The 16,737-nt window shown below is 34.5% G+C and overlaps 3 protein-coding genes across 4 annotated transcripts; 2 read left to right on the top strand and 1 right to left on the bottom strand.

Moving 5' to 3' along the window:
• Nucleotides 1,494-4,147, top strand: LOC105177920 (protein PLASTID MOVEMENT IMPAIRED 2). Of its 2 annotated transcripts, none has more exons than XM_011101222.2 (3): nucleotides 1,494-1,855; nucleotides 1,938-2,087; nucleotides 2,176-4,147. In XM_011101222.2, the coding sequence occupies exons 1-3, from the start codon at nucleotides 1,715-1,717 to the stop codon at nucleotides 3,913-3,915; spliced, it is 2,031 nt and encodes a 676-aa protein (XP_011099524.1). In that variant the 5' UTR covers nucleotides 1,494-1,714; the 3' UTR covers nucleotides 3,916-4,147. The 2 variants fall into 2 exon arrangements, with proteins under 2 accessions (XP_011099524.1, XP_020554586.1); XM_020698927.1 differs by having other exon boundaries at nucleotides 1,764-1,868.
• LOC105177919 lies at nucleotides 4,929-7,436 on the bottom strand. The gene is made up of 2 exons (XM_011101221.2): nucleotides 6,656-7,436; nucleotides 4,929-6,112 (listed from the first exon to the last, which is right to left on the bottom strand). The coding sequence occupies exons 1-2, from the start codon at nucleotides 7,399-7,401 to the stop codon at nucleotides 5,302-5,304; spliced, it is 1,557 nt and encodes a 518-aa protein (XP_011099523.1). The 5' UTR covers nucleotides 7,402-7,436; the 3' UTR covers nucleotides 4,929-5,301.
• On the top strand, nucleotides 14,105-14,982 carry LOC105177918 (60S ribosomal protein L26-1). The gene has a single exon (XM_011101219.2). It carries the CDS (start codon nucleotides 14,225-14,227, stop codon nucleotides 14,690-14,692), a length of 468 nt encoding a protein of 155 aa, XP_011099521.1. The 5' UTR covers nucleotides 14,105-14,224; the 3' UTR covers nucleotides 14,693-14,982.

Raw genomic sequence — 16,737 nt, 5'->3', positions numbered from 1 at the left:
GTAATGGGATTCCCGTGAAGACAACGGCATGTGCAGTCCATACATCAAATTAGGTGCATCACGTGATGCTCAACCTAAACGCTTATGATTGCAAACCCATCAAAAAATAAAATAATTTATATAAATAGAAATATAACTAATCTTTTTATTTTCCAATCATATAAAGTATTTTGGTAAAAGCAAAATCATATTTTTGCAGTTATCACTTATCACACACAACTCCCTAATGAAAACATCCCAACCCCTTTTTTTGGTAAATAAAGAATTATTATTTAGAAAATCTCATTTCATCACACTCACTAACTCTACAATGTGCTAAAGGGTATTTTTATTTATGATGGTCCGTATAAAATACAACTTTCACCTCCAATTAATAGTCGGTACGTTTTTTCATCATGGACAATTTAGTAATTTATGTGGTCTTCCTTTTATCTTCTTTCAGGAAGAAAAACCCCACTTTGCCCTTTCTCAACACACTATAAAATTAAATTATGCCCAACCCCCCACCAATACATTGCCTATTGTAGGAAAATTTTTTATTATTATTATTTTACCCTGATTTTATATATTAGTTATTAATGAAATGATTATTACATCACTTGTTCAACCACCGACAACCAACAATCCTTGTTTTCATTAATTTTTGTATTAAGAGAAGAACTTGAGCTTCATTATTTTACAATACTGACTAAAGTGTTTGTGGAGTTAAATATGCATTCTAATCTATGTATTAATTTTCACGTAATTAAGCTGGCAACAGTAGGTCAGTTATAAAAACTATGACCAAAGCATATAGCGCAAAAACAATCTTCCCCACAAATTTATGGGAGTTATCTCTATTTTTTTTAATTTTATAATGGAAAAAAAAATTGCAACATGATCCATTTGATAATTCGAAATATAATCACATTAGATGTATTCAAATGCAACAATTTGTATAGGATTTTTTTTCTTTTTTTGAATTTGTAGAATTAATTATTCACACTTTAGAAAATGAATTAGTATTGAAATTGAATGATCAATCCCAAATATTGGGGGGAAAAGCTGATCCTCCCAAATGAAACGAATTTGTGTTGGGAAATGGTTAAGGATTGAGTAACGTGGCAGAGCATTCACCACTGAGTTTGTGGACAGTATGAACTGCAAGTGCAGGTGTCTGTCATTCTCATTTATCATCGGATAAGAGATTTTTCATTATTAATTTTTGGGTTGAAAGAAATATGCTCACTTGTATTTTAAAAAAAAATAATAATAAAATTGACTCGATAGTTGCATAATTAATTTTAAATTAATTATATAATATCTTAAAGAGCTTATCTGCCCACCCAATCAATCTCTTACTAAGGGAGTAAAATTGCGTCTTAACCCGACAAAGTATGGTATGTATATACGGAAATAAATTGCCAAAAATGATCAAAGTGATGATATCAAATATAAGACACAAACATAGCCACGTACCGGGAGTCAAATTGGCTGTTAGTATTACAACCTTAATCAGGATTCTGATACGCTAATAGGCGTCATGAGCGACGGGTGAAAGATCCTTAATTCTCAGTTAAGACAGACAGTAAAGATAAAAGCCGGTGATCAAAAAGATGGCGATGAACACTGAAATTCTCATTAGGATAGGTGGAAGGTAACTCTGTTTCCCCCTCCCCAGTACAGAGCATCGGGTTTTCTTGGGGTCCACGGAGGAAAATTCCAATGGCTGGTGATGCAACCAATAACAGCCAATCACCAGCGCTTTCTATCTCTCCCTTCCTGTCTTAAAATCACTTCTTCACATTCATGCTTCTTCCCTAGAGAGCTGGCTGGAAATCCGGACAGGTTAAAGCAACATTGGAGGCATTTTCTGGTAATAATTCCAGGTATTTTGTGAGCTTTCTGCTTCTGTTCATGTTGTCAATCTCCTAATGTTTTCTGGGAAACATGGGCAGGGGGTGGGGAGTCTGGAAAAGATGGACGGAGGCGGAGGCTCGTTGCCTGAGAGGAGAACTGGCTCGGTGAGAGCAGCTGTTAGTTCTTACAGAGAGCGGATTGTTGAAAGCAGTCCTACGGTCAAGAAACTACAAACGAATTATACTGAGGTAGCGCGAAATGCTGAATGTTCTTTTGTTACTTCTCCTGCTTTCTAGTGTTATTAGACAATGATTTAGTTCGTCAACTATTGTTCAGAAGCCGTACATGAAAACAAGAGAGCTGCATCAGGCGAAGAGGGATACTAACCAGTTAAAGGTGAGCAGAAAGCTTGCAGAGTCGGTGACAGATGAAGCGATATCCGAGCTATCTGCTGCGAGGAAGACTGTGAAAGATCTGACTCTGAGGATTGAAGAGTCGAACTCAAGAGCTGAAACACAGATGCGGGACGTGGAGAAACTGAAGATGGGCGGAAGAAAGGAAGGAGAATATGAGTCTGGAAATTCTCAGTGCGAGAAAGTGATGAGGGAGTTGGAGAAGATAAAACGGGACTTGAGTAAGCTTAAGCTGGATATGGCTACCGTTTTGGAAGAAAAGAGAAGGGCAGAGAAAGAAACGGAGGCGTCCTTGTTGAAAAGCCAGAGTTACTCGAGTTCAATCGAAGCGCTTAACCAGGAAATCGAGGAAGTCAATGAGGAGCATGTTCTGGTTGAGTTGGCTCGAATTGAAGCCATTAAGGAATGTGAAGAGATTGAAGCTCGGAGGAGGGTAGAGTCTGAGGTGTACCATGCTGCAATAGAGGAAACTCGGAGGAAAAAGCAGAATATGGTTCACGAAATTGAGGATGTTAGAGAGTTAGAAACAAAGCTGGCTATTACAATATCGGATGTGAATATGTTAGATAGTGAACTTAAGCAAGTAAAGGAACTGGAGAAGGGACTAGGAAGAAATGAGTCTGAAGTCCAGGAGGAAGACGAGTCGGGTTCTGTGTCTTTGTTGGAGTCTGTATTGAAAGAGTTGGAGGATACGGCGAAGGAATTGGCTTCAGTTAAAGATGAAAGCTTCCAGTTTATGTCTTCTATGGACGTTGTACGGAATGAGCTCAGGCATGTTGCGGAGGAAACAGCTCGATTGAAGAAGAAAGAAGAGAAATCAGAGATGACTATTCAGAATCTCAATTCAAAGCTTTTGAGAGCTAAAGCCAAGCTGGAATCGACATCAACAGCTGAAGACAGAGCTAAATCAGTACTCTCAAATCTGTCGGCCACACTTGAACAGCTCAACTCGGAAGCTGAAACAGCTGAGAAAGAACGGTCCCTAATCAGTGAAGAAACTGCAGTGGTCAAGGCAGAAATTCAAAGAACAGAGACTGAGATAGACTTGGCTGAGGAAAGATTACAAGCTGCACTGGAAGATCTCAAAGCAGTTAAGTCAGCAGAAGCAATAGCCCTGGAGAATCTTAAAGTGCTTATTGAGAAGACAATGAGAAATAGAGCTTCAGCATCTCGGCCTAGCTCAACAATAACAATTTCAAAGTTTGAATATGAGTACCTGACAGGGCATGCAGCTGGGGCCGAGGAAATAGCAAACAAGAAAGTTGCGGCAGCTCAGGCATGGGTTGAAGCTCTAAAGGCAAGTGAGAAAGAAATCCAGATTAAATCAGAGCTCTTGCGAAGAGAAACTAGAGAGCTAAAAGTGGAGGAAGAAAGCGAGGTTCCCAAACCTGAAGGATCACCAAATGCAACGAAAATGGTTGAGGATGAGTTTGAGAGCTGGAGACAAAGTATGGAACCTGGAAATATGAAGCCCGAAAGTGCATTTCCAAGCAAAGCCACGAGCAGAAGCATTAAGATGACACCTTCAAGACGAGGAAAAGGTCGAAGATCTGCATCTACAATAGTTCGTGCTACTCCTAGATCGACATCTTTTACAGTCGGGAGGAGAAGAAAGGTGATGCCCAATCTAGCCAAAATCTTTACTGGAAAGAGCGTTGACTGAAATCTATAAGCTGTAGAAAAGAAATTCAAAACCAAAAGTTGACATTCATGCAAAACATAATGCTGTCATGTTTTGTTAATTCAGTTCATAAATTTTGCTGATTGTTATTCCGGGTTCGGATTTGTTAGCTCTGTAGCACTGGAATATTTGAACATACCTATTTGCTGGCAGAGTACTGCTATATTCACTCACAGTAAGGAAGTCACAACTACTACCATGCTTTGTTAGCATACCTCCCTCATCCAATAGCAAGACCTACACCATATGCTCTGACGCCCATCTTTAAAGCGATATCTTGGAGACAAATACTATAGTACAATTAAATATTATCATGCCTTTGTATATATGCACCTCATCCAATTGTAAGCTTGCAAGATACAGTTATATCAAACTTCAATTCGCCTGCCTTTGCAAGCAGTGGACTCATAACAACTACAACCATATAGGATTACAAAGAAAACATGCAGATAACTAAACAAAGAAATAGCACTTCTGAAGGTTATACCCACGGAAGTAAGAGAGAGACCATGAAACAAGCTAATCCACTTCCAGTTTCTTAACTTAAAACAGAGAGTAAAAGCATCTCTGCAATAACAAATGCATACAAGAATCAAAAGACTACATGAGAACATAGACTTCACTGAATGCAACGGGAAATTCAATTATATGGCTCAATTTTTCAGTCAGCTTAACCAGAATCTAATCAAATTTTAGTAATATAAGCCCACTTCATGAAGAAACTAGCATCTTCAACTAGCTTTTGGACAAAAGGCTTTTCGAATTTTTCTCTTGTTCGCCCCTTTTTTATTTCGACAACTGTAAACACAGGAGAAGTAAAATTATAACTGAGACAATATTTCTTGTCCAGATATTACTAGAGCTAAATGCAAAGATGCAGGTAGATGGCAGAAAGTTAGATCCATCTGCAGTAGCCAGAGAAACAAAAGTGACTCAGCATTGAGCAAGAATTCTTAACAAATCATTTATAGTTTGTTCTTTCACTTGATACAATATTTTTCCATAACTCAGTACATTCTCATGATAAAGTACATAAACAAATAATGTAGAGAAAAAAACAAACAAATGAACAAATTGTATAAAAAAATCCAGCTGACTTCTACGCCTCGAGTAGGTATGTCTTACCAAATCAAAACCTTTGAATACAAAGAAAATAGGGCTTAATGCTTCAGCAGCATACTCTAATTAACTGATCAAACAATCTCAAGTTCTTCATTACTCCACCATGAAGTGATATCACGCAAAAATACTCATCCACAATGTGATTAACACGACATTGACAGAATAGAGAGACGAGGCAGAGACAGAAAGATGACAACAACCCGGATAATGTTTTCTCTTCATTTGGTTGCACTATTGAGGATGCAATCATGCCTGCTGCTTTGCATGGTTTGGCTGCTGCTGGACAGTAGGTTCCGGAAGCATCATTGTTCCCTTTGTCATTGTTTGGTACTGAGAAGCCAATAGAGGTGCTGAAGGCTGAGTTTTATATATCGGATTGTATGCAATATCTTCATCAAATTCACCACCCTGAGTAGCAGATATCACTGGAGCAGTTGTAGCTTGTTCTGTGGCAATCTGGGCCTCATGAGCCCCAACAACTAGTTGACCTTGATTAGAAGGAATACTCACTACTTGTGTTGCAGCTGGAATACTGCAGTATATTTTTGTGGCTGATTCAGCTATTTGAGCTCCAAATACCTCTTTATGGGCCACAGGTTGAGCGATTGGTGCAGTTTGTGGATGCAATGGCGGTCGACTAGAAGAACTATTAGCATTGGCATCAAAGGTGTTGGACTGCATTGACATATTATGATACTGAGTTGGTCTTACAGGGACCAAATATACGGGATATGGCTGATTCGGTGGACAAGAAATATGCTGCGGATGCATTGGCATTTGATATACAGGATAGTAAGGCGAGAATGGCACTGGACCAGCATATTGAGGCACATATTGAAGACCTCCTTGAATTAACTGAGTTTCATGTGGCAGCTTCTTTCCATCTGGTTGCTGTGACAGAGGATATCCAAGTAGCTGAACTGTTTTTTGTGTTGTAATATTAATCGAAGGGTCATAAACAGGATTTTCTGATGATGCCACTGGACCCACCTGGATTAATGGCGCCTGGAAACTTTCAGCTTTTTGTGGAGCAGCTAAACTTCCGACACCATTTTCACTGTGAAAACCATAAACATCAACTCAGTCATCAGTTTCTTATTTTATTTACAATGCTATGTGGTTTAAGAATCTACTTTGCAACAACACAGAGGGCGAAGATAAGATCAATCTATACGCTATACTATCATACTAAACTGCATAAGGTACTACTCACCATCCAGCAAAATCAAAGGTAATCATTGTTGAGCTGATTAAGAGTATGATGATACTCTTTTCCTTTCTTCATAAATTCCGAAAGCAATAGTAAGTTAATAATTCTAGGTTCTTTAAGCGTCCTATAATCTACCATATCTATTGATATTAATAAGCTTGATTATGAAAGGTATAACCAAATATTTCAAATTTTCCAGATTCCACGGCTATCGAGTCTTCAGCAAGAAATTTTCCAAAGGCCAAGTAAATGTAAATTGTGCAAACAGATTCCAATGAATCACACCAGTATCAACCCCTTTTATTATTAACCACAACTTGCACCACAAATTTAGCAACAGAATTCTTGGAAGCACTTTCAATGTATAGGTATTTGAAATAGATTGATTACCTATCAACAGAGGCTGATGAGTGCAGCATGGTCTTTCTGTCAAGCAAATTCAGCCCCTTTTCATCGCAATTGACAATCCCAATAGAAGGCGAGTTAGACATCGAAAACGAAGAACTGGTCGACCCGAATGACGAACTTGTTTCCAAAACTAAAGACTCAGCCCCGAGCTTAGCTTCGCCGCCGCCACTGTTACTCCCATTCTCCACCGGAGCATCCAAATCCGATCCAATGCCCAACAACAACCCAGCATCCGCAGACTGCCCCTTCTGCAAAATATGCGTGCTCTTCAACGCGTCCGAAAACCAAGAATCTGATTTCGGGTCGACCAGGGCCGAACCCAGGGACTCAGGCTTGACAGGAAAGAGGAATAATCTGATGCGGGCGGGCGGAGAAATTCTGTCGTGCTCGTCGAGCATGTTGGAGAGATCCTCATCAGTGATAACGGAGATTAAGGAATCAAGGTCTTCGTTGGGAAGCTGGTACTTGAGGTGGAAAGGGCGGTTGTGGAAGAGGGTCCGGGAGAAGTGGGCGGAGAGGGCGGACAGAGATGCCGCAGTGGTGCGGCGGTCCACGGCAACGATGCGGGTTTCGCCGCCGGCGTAGAAGAGGGACTTGTCGTGGGGGCGTGGAACTATGTGACCGCCGTAGCTACACATGAGACGGAGTTTGGAGGGGGCTATGGGTGGGCGGGGCGAAGTGGCAGCGGCGGGAGAAGTGGAGGAGGGTGGCAGCTGTGGGGCTTCCATCAGGGCGGTTTAGAGAGAGAGAGAGAGGGAGGGAGGGAGGGAGGGAGAGTGAGGGGGGCAGAGTGAGGTTTAATAATACTCCACACTCCACCACAGTCATAGCTGGAGCGTCATGCGTGGCGCGGTAATTACGCTTACATCATGCCCTCACGCACACCTCAGATTGGGCCAAATAATCATATTCTACTTTTTATTGGGACAATTCTGTAATTATTCGCAACTTAAGAACTGGAAAAGGTAATTACTATATTATAATATTTTCTTGAAATAAACAGACTTATAATATTGATGCAGAAATAACGTAATAAATCTTTTTAGGCCACCTATTTTCTAATTCTACCTTTATTAATAAACATTCTGCTCATTTTGATTTAAATTCTATTTAATAACTAAAAATAACACTAAAATATTCTGAAAACTATTATACATTTGAGTAAATCACAATGGATTCCTCTAAAATTTATCATAATTACAAATATTATCTTATTATAAAAATTACAAATATTCCCTAAAATTAACTATCGTACGATAAATACCTTTACAATAGACTATCACGAAAATGTATGTATTAGACAATCGTCAATTTTATAAAATACTTATAATATTTCAAATAACGAATAAATATTTATAATCTAATTTAACACGGCCAGTTGTAATTTACCTATTAAATTACAGTGTTGCATTTAAGATATTACAAACTAAAATGAATTATATATATAAAATGGGCCAAAAAATAAAAAGGTAGTCACGTGGATAAATCATATCTATGTGCTTGCTTTTCTTTATAAAACCCTATGGATCGAATATTCCAACTCTATATAAACCCTATTTTGATTGTACTATAAAAGTTGTGTTCTTACTCTTCTAACATGCTGCAACTACCTCTACTAAATTTGAATGCACGAATTTAAATTTAAAAATAATAATAATAATTTTGAATTACCTAATATTAAAAAAGTTTAAAATTCATTAATATTTCACAAAATATAATTCTAAATTCGAGTAAGCACAAATTCTTCAAAAAGTAAAAGTCGTCAATATCCAAGCCAAATGCCCACGAATATGTGAGTATCGGTTTACTTTAATAGTAGTTGATTAGTCTAGTGTAATACTAATTATTGATTGATTGTATATATTTGATATTGATAATTGATCGTATCTTGATGATTATGATTAATAATGTAATTGTAACTGATTTACTTCAAAAAAACGAAAAATCAAAACCAATTATTTCTTACATAAAGAAAAGTCTTAATTTTACTTATTATGTAAATAATAAAATTATCTATACTAATTATATAATAAATATAATTTACTATTTATACCTAACCCTCTTTTATAAGTATAATTCAAAAAAAAATTGAGAAAAAATATAATATAGTATTTTTAGAGGATGTCTAAATATAATTAACTCTAAACATAAATAAATATATGACATGCATATTATTTACTCCATGTGTTATTAGAAAAAGTGCAAAAAGATCAAATGGGGTAAATTGCATCATTTTTAAAAATTAAAATCGGGTAAATTATATTTTATTTTTTTTTAAAGAGGCTTTTTTGCAATTTTTTCATTAACATCGTATTTGCCCTATTATTTACTATATCCTGAGTACCTCTGGCAACTTTGATTAGTTAAATATATAAAATAATTGAATTTTGCATCAAGAAACAAAAATGATTCGATATGCCCAATCCCGCCCACCAGAAGTAACATAAATAATTAATGCCAAACTTATTTTTCATATTGTATCAAATATTTTAATTAAAATTAAATTAAGTTCAACAAATCACACAATCCAATTGAATTTTTTAAATAATCATACCCATTTATTGAATTTTCAACTTCAAGTTTATTATATTTTCTGTTCCATTAACATATATACTTATATATATATATATATATAAAAGTTACATAATCTATTTTATTTTAAAAAAGATTTTATACATGTTATATGTAATTTAAAATAAAAAACTTAATTATCAAATAATTTGATGTAGAAAAAGGTGAAATTCCGAATAGGCCATTAATATTTGTTATTATTATAAATATCTCACTATTTTTAAAAAATTATAAATATTTTTTTTAAATTAATTATTGTCTAACAAATACTCTTGGTAATAATCTTTTACAGAAGGGTAGTCGTCAAACAATTATCAATTTCAAAAATATTTAAATATTTTAAATAATTAAAAAATATTTATAACATTATAATAAATTTTAGAAGAATACATCGTTAATTTAATTTTTAACTGTATCTCAGGTTAGGACAAGAAAAGGGCATAAGAAATGGTGAAAGACGTGGGAAATGGAAGTTATGTATATACATCTGGACACAACACAGCTATCGGGTTGATCAGACGGTCATGAGGGATCGAGACTTAATTTTTAACAGTTGGTGTGGTGTACAGTGGTAATTGACTTCTACTACCGTACGAGTTGATTAATTTAAATTAATGAAATAAAATAAAATAGGGGGCCGAGTTAGACAGCTAAGGTGAGAGAGTGAGACGTACGTAATTGTGGTGAGAGAATTGGAGGTGTTTCTTTCTTGGGAAAAGCGCAAATCCAGTGAGCCTAAATATTGTATTTTTTAAAAATAAAAATTATTGTTTATTATCAAATTATATCTCTTTTATATTATATATAAAAAATAAAAAAACACACAGATAAAATATAAAAATACAAAAATAAATATTGAATATATTTTATCTTATTTTGAAAAAAAGCGAAAACACAATTCTTTCTTTCTTGGATTATGGAATTGCTCATATGACATCTCAGTTCACACCCCACCCTATGTATCAACCAATTCTTTTTTATTTTTAACCCTCCAATTACATTTTACTGTTGTTGTGTTCAAGCAGGTGTGTATTATTTGATTAATAGATAGAAATTGAAAATTCAGTACGTATTGAATATTGAATCAAAAGTTTGATTTGATATTCGGCAGTTGTTTTTTTTTATAGATTGATATTGGATATGATTTTTTTCTTTTTTATATATCAAATCATAGCAAATATCAAAATTTTTTAGTATATATAATATATATTATAATTGATTCGAATAGAAAATAATGGTTCGGTTTAATTAGGGTAAAGTAATGAAATACAATGTAAGAAAATAAATACACGTACAAATGAGAGGTTGACATTAAAATAAAACTTTTAAGTATGAAATCAAAGCTTTTCTTTCCACTGGAGTTCATTGTGGAGCTTTCAATTTATAAGTAACTATCAGTCGGTTGGAGAAGATTGAATTTCCCGTGGATTCAATGGAGGATTTTCATGGATTTGGTGGAACATGATCTCAAAGTAGTTTGGTAAGATTAAATTCCTCACAAATTCGGTGGAAAGTAATCTTCCAACAATTGGGAAATCCGCGATTCTCAATGACGGTTGGAGCGTGCTGCGGATAAGTGTATCTTGGGGGATAAGAATGCCTTATGAGATTTTAGGTGAGGTGTTTGAGGATACGTCTTCCCCCAAGTGGAGTCCAAACATTTAGGTTTAAAGGTTACTTCTGAGGTAGATGATACTTAACTAATTATGTGAGATGCGCCTTTAGCGATCCTACATTGATACACTTATGACGCCCATGAACACCATGGGATATGAACTTTAACTTTGATTAGAGGATGCTAAGTTCCTAAACTTCCTTTTCAACTGTGAGACCCTCTTGGATATGTGCTTTTTTAAATATATGTTGATTGTGCTTCTTTTCGCCAATTTATTTTTTGGCCAATCTCCTGTCTACTTCTCTTGGGCTCTATTCGGCTTAAGTTTCCTATGAGCACTTTGGGTCCTTACATGAATCGAGCCTCTTGGGAGGCACCTTGGGCCTTGCATTTTATTAGACTGTTGTGATCTTTTTCTTTTCTTTGGACCGCTTAAATCTCTTTGAATCATCCTATTTTTATGGGCATCAATAATATTTTCTTAGATGTATTTTATATAAATTACAATTAATTTAATAAAGAACACTTAAAAATGGATGAGCCTGGCGTTAAGTGATAATACAAGTAATATTTGTATTGAATTAATGAAATTTAAAAAAAACAATCTAATATAAAAATTCAAAATTTATCAATATTGTATAAAAACATAGTTATTATATTTATTATGTAATCAATATATATTCTGAATGGGATAATTTAATATTACTTGACATATATGTGATATTTTTTTCTCTTTTTATGTTTTCATAGCTTTTATATTTGGATTTATCAAGTTAAGGTATTTAGGGTGAATATAAGGATTTACTGTCCACAATGAGTAATATATGCATTAAATCTCTCAGCTATGTGACCTACAAAACAAATTACTACCAAAACAGCATTGTAAAGATTTCAAAATGTTAAAGCTAGAAGAAAAGTGTATAAGGTCATAAAAACATTAAGATAGCAAAAGATGTATTAGAAACACAGAGAGAGCTCACACAATTTCACGTGAGCCACATACATAAAAATAATCGAACTACCATGATGGATCTTTTCGTATTAGAGTTTCGAAAATACTGAAATTAGGTAATAAAGCCTAGATAATAAACAAAATGGATTAAGAAAACATATTATATATTTTTATATTTTTTAAAATGAAACAATTTACTTCTTTAGACAGGAAGGTAAATTGTTTCATTTAAAAAATATAGAGGGATAATTTTTATTTTTTTTTCTTCATGAGAAGATAATTTACTTATTTACAATATCACATGAGGTAAATTACTATTCACCGTATTTTTTAATAATTTGTTTGTATGTGTCGACGCTGTGTCTTCTTCTCTATGTGACACCAGCGACATTAAAATAAGAAAAGATTGAATAACACGATTTCCAATTTTCTTTTTTATTTCCAATTTTATATTTTTGGTGGCACTTAACACGCTTCTTCGGTAAGTATTATGCAACAATATTCCACTTCTGAAACCGTCTTTTATACGACTTTTTAACCTACTTTTTCTTTTTTGCCTTTATCTTTGGGAGAAAGGCGGGAAATTCTTTACTCTTTTCAGGCCATGCAAGAATGAAATATATATATACATATATATATATATATTATAAACGGATAAATTGCAATTACCTACATATATTATCCTTTTATGTAAAATAAAAAAATAATTTATCCTTCTGTATTTCTTAAAATGCAGCAATTTACCTTCTTATATTTTTAAAATTGAATCAATTTACCTTGCTTCTTTTTCTTAAAACACAGGTAACATGCTATTTATTTTTTATAAGGGAGTAATTTGCTTATTTTTAATATCATATGAGAATAAATTACAATAAACCTATTTTTAAATTGGCAAAAAATTTATAAACGATTAACGATTGTTGATTGTGACGAAAATATGTATCCTAAATTGTTTAATGTGCTGCCCCCTTCTCTTACGTCTCAGGTCACGGTGGATAGCTCCGTTTTGCCCGCCAACAAGTGCTCGAAATTAATATATTTCTTAAAATTCATTCTCCATTTTCGAGTGTATCCCAATTCTATCTTCTAAAAACCCACCACTGCAGTAATTCAATACTTATTTTGTTAAATTTTCTTATTTAAATGGTACGAATTTCTAGTTTAGAAAAAAAATATAAATTTTCAGCATTTTTTATGGATGCACTATTGATTTGCGGTAGTCGATTTATAATATCTAGTTCGATGGGAACGAAACATAAGTTGTAGTAAAATTATAAAATGGATAGAAAAGTTGCATGTGATCCTCACATAAAAAGACATTTTGGGAGAGAAATCAAGGCTTAATTGATTTGAAGGCTATGACAAAAAAAGACATGGCCGACAACTTTGCTAATTAATTTGGATGACCAATGCATGTGGAGCTATAATTTCAAAATATTTATATACAAAATAGAAGTGTCATTTCAATGAAAATTGCTTGACCAAACAAAATCCCCACTACCCAAATAGTGTAAAGTGAAAATAAGGTGACTGAAAACACAACCAAACGGGTTCTGCTTTTTAATCCATTTTTTAACGTTCGTTTGTTAGGATGATTTAAAATATCATATATGTGCAATACCCCTATCTAATTGGACCAAATATGAAATTTTTGCCTTGTAATTTGTCTTGCTGCATAGTTGTTTTGGTTGTTGCTCGAATATGTTGATGTCTGTCCACTTCTTGTAATTTTGTGTTGAACATTTTTTTTCGTTTCTTGCATTTCTCTTAAGAGTAGGAGCTTGAATACGACATCGTCTTGATCAAAGATGAGCCCATCTTACGACGACTTTTTCCGTATATGGTTACATAGAACGTATTGTATTTAAATTTACATTGAAATAAAACACTTTATATTCTTTTAATAAAATAAGTTGGATGAATTTATTATAACAATATTATGATGTTACTTATATTCTTTTATTTAAATTTAAATAAGTATATAATTATTTGTACCTATCCAAAAAATTTACAATCTTTTGAATATAATTAATTTATATTTGATTCACCCGGTTCTCGCTTGTTATTTAATCATACATTATTATTAATATTTTATAAAAATTGCATTTTAAGTTATTTATCAATTACTCATTTTATTCTAATGTTAAATGACTTGTAACTTTTTAATTTGTTCTACTAAAAACATAATTTTCTTTTTACCTTGTCGTGAAAAAAGATAATATAGATTCATGAGGAGAAATGGAAAATGGAAAACGGAAAACCAAAAAGGGGCTAAAATTGTAATTAAAGCTGACTTTTCTCACATCTCCAAAGCCCTAATTTGGAATTCAATCCCTTTGTTCTTCCACACTCCGTCGCAACTTAGAGCAGCTCTCATCCCATTCCCATCTGTTGCACGCAAAATCTTCGACAAATGAAGTACAACCCGCGTGTCTCAAGCTCCCGGCGGAAGTCACGGAAGGCGCATTTCACGGCGCCATCCAGCGCCCGCCGCGTCATAATGAGCGCGCCTCTGGCGGCTGACCTCCGCAACAAGTACAGCGTCAGATCCATGCCGGTGCGCAAAGACGACGAGGTGCAGGTGGTGCGGGGCACCTACAAGGGCCGCGAGGGCAAAATCGTTCAGGTGTACCGCAAGAAATGGGTCATCCATGTTGAACGGATCACCCGCGAGAAGGTGAACGGGTCGACCGTCAACGTGGGCGTCCACCCCTCCAAAGTTGTAATCACTAAGCTGAAGCTTGATAAGGATCGCAAGGATTTGATCGATAGGAAGGCCAAGGGCAGGGCGCTGGACAAGGATAAGGGCAAATTCACGGTGGATGACGTGGCCGTGGCCGCGGCCGCTGCTGGTGCGCCCTCGCTGCAATCTATTGATTAGTTGGGCTTTTTATTCCTTCTGTTTTCCTTTTTTATTTGTTTTTGTTGTCGATATCACGTCTAATTTTGTAGATGTAGTGGTATCTTGAACTGAACAAACGAATATTTGTTAGAAGGAGATTTTGATTAATGATTGATGATTTCTCCTAGAAATTGCCCCTTTCTGGATTCTCCGTAGTTTGGTAAATGAGCTTGCGGTTGCTTATTTGTTGAAGGATAAGTGACCATTAGTCTCGATTATTGGGGGGAAGGAATTTTTTATGACAAATGAGATGAAAGGTATGGTTGTTACTCTGTTGTCCATTGAGATTCTACCTATACATTGGTTTCCGTTAATCTTACACTGTGCTGTATTTTTCGCAACAACTGTTCTTATTTCGATTAAGATCAAATTTGATGAGGACTATGCTAGGATAATTTCAGTTACTTGCTATTTTCATAAGTGCTAGTTTGTATCGAAGACAAGCCCTTGTGATCACAGTTGGTGTGAGAACTTCTATTTGGTGATTCCATCTTCATGGTATTTATGAGCCTGTTTTGTATAAGATCTTTATCAGCTAGATGAACATCAAACTTGTAGATAGTACGAGTTTGGGTCTCATCAATTCAGTTGTGGAAGACAATTTATATTGTCTTTTGAGGTCTGCAATGTTGATGTCGATTTTGGAGTGCTGATCCCAGTATCCGACATGATTCAACTCTTCTAGAAATACATTTTAACAAAATTATTCGTGTTGTCTAGTACTCGAGTGCTCTATTTTGCAGCTACATTTGGAGTAAAATATATGGATTTGAGGTGGATAAAGGATTTTAACGACTTTTTTGATGTAACAAAAGAATTTGAAAGGTTGAAGTATTTGAATTATTTACAATACAAATTATGCAAATCCAAGTTATCTAATTATCGTGATTTAAGATCTCTATCTCAAATCCATCAAATCAAACACATTACCTAGCCCATTTGATGTTTCCTTAACTGCACAGTTAAATTAAACATGGCAGGGGAACAGTTTGCTATATTCATACATATGGGTTCTTGGAAGTGTTGTCACAGATGCTATTTAGAAAAAAAGTTGAAGAGGATGTAGCAGCCAGAGATAAGTGCAATATGTCTCTGAACATACACAACTTATTTCTGGTAGATTTTTAATATGCACATCATTTGTGTAACTTCTAAATCCTAATTCTAAACATAGATATTACGGCATTTTGTTGAGATGTTTGTTAAATGACAAATTAGAATTTGATTAATGCAGATCAGCTACCTCTATATATACAGTGCAAATACAAAACCCGAGCTGAATCCATATTTACAGTCACAGCAACAAGCTGGATTCTTGTTCTAATGAGATTTGGGATATTACACTCTGGGCTGGTGATATTTTGAGATTCATTCTTAATTCGTGAATGGTGGTAGTAACCAAGTAACAAAATTTTACAAATTCGATTTATATGGTAAGCATGCCTTACCTAAAGCAACTTAACGTTTACCCCTCACTTCTAATAGGTCAACATTTCAGCCAACCATATATTTTTAATAAGTACCCTTTTAACATACCTAACCAATATTTGCCATTTATAATCGTAATATACCAATTCAGCCACTTCGAAGAGTGGGGAAGTTTTAACCAGAGTTGATATATTTATTGTATAATTGATACATAATTTATATATTTATTGCATAATTAATTTAGATCAATCAATTTTTTTTTTAATTAGAATTTTTCGTGAAAGTGGACCTATAGCATTGCAATCACTTGGAAAATCATAGAGAATTTGCAATTTACCTTTCCGAAAAAATAGAGAAAAGGCTGTGGCGTTGTCTAGTTGGGATCATTTACATAGTGTTTGAATTTGTATTTTGAGATAATTTAAAATATTTTAAAATAAGTAGTGTAGGTTTGACGTTGGGATTTGGAAGATAAAAATTACTTTTCATTGTCAAATCATATCGTTTTATATATAAATATGTAATATAAATATTGCATATTTAACATTGCATTTTTTGGAGATAAAATCACTATTTTTTTATTAAATTATATCTCT

This window comes from Sesamum indicum, linkage group LG15 (assembly GCF_000512975.1).
Source record: "Sesamum indicum cultivar Zhongzhi No. 13 linkage group LG15, S_indicum_v1.0, whole genome shotgun sequence".
NCBI classification, from domain to species: Eukaryota; Viridiplantae; Streptophyta; class Magnoliopsida; order Lamiales; family Pedaliaceae; genus Sesamum; species Sesamum indicum.
This window is presented reverse-complemented; position numbering and strand designations above follow the sequence as displayed.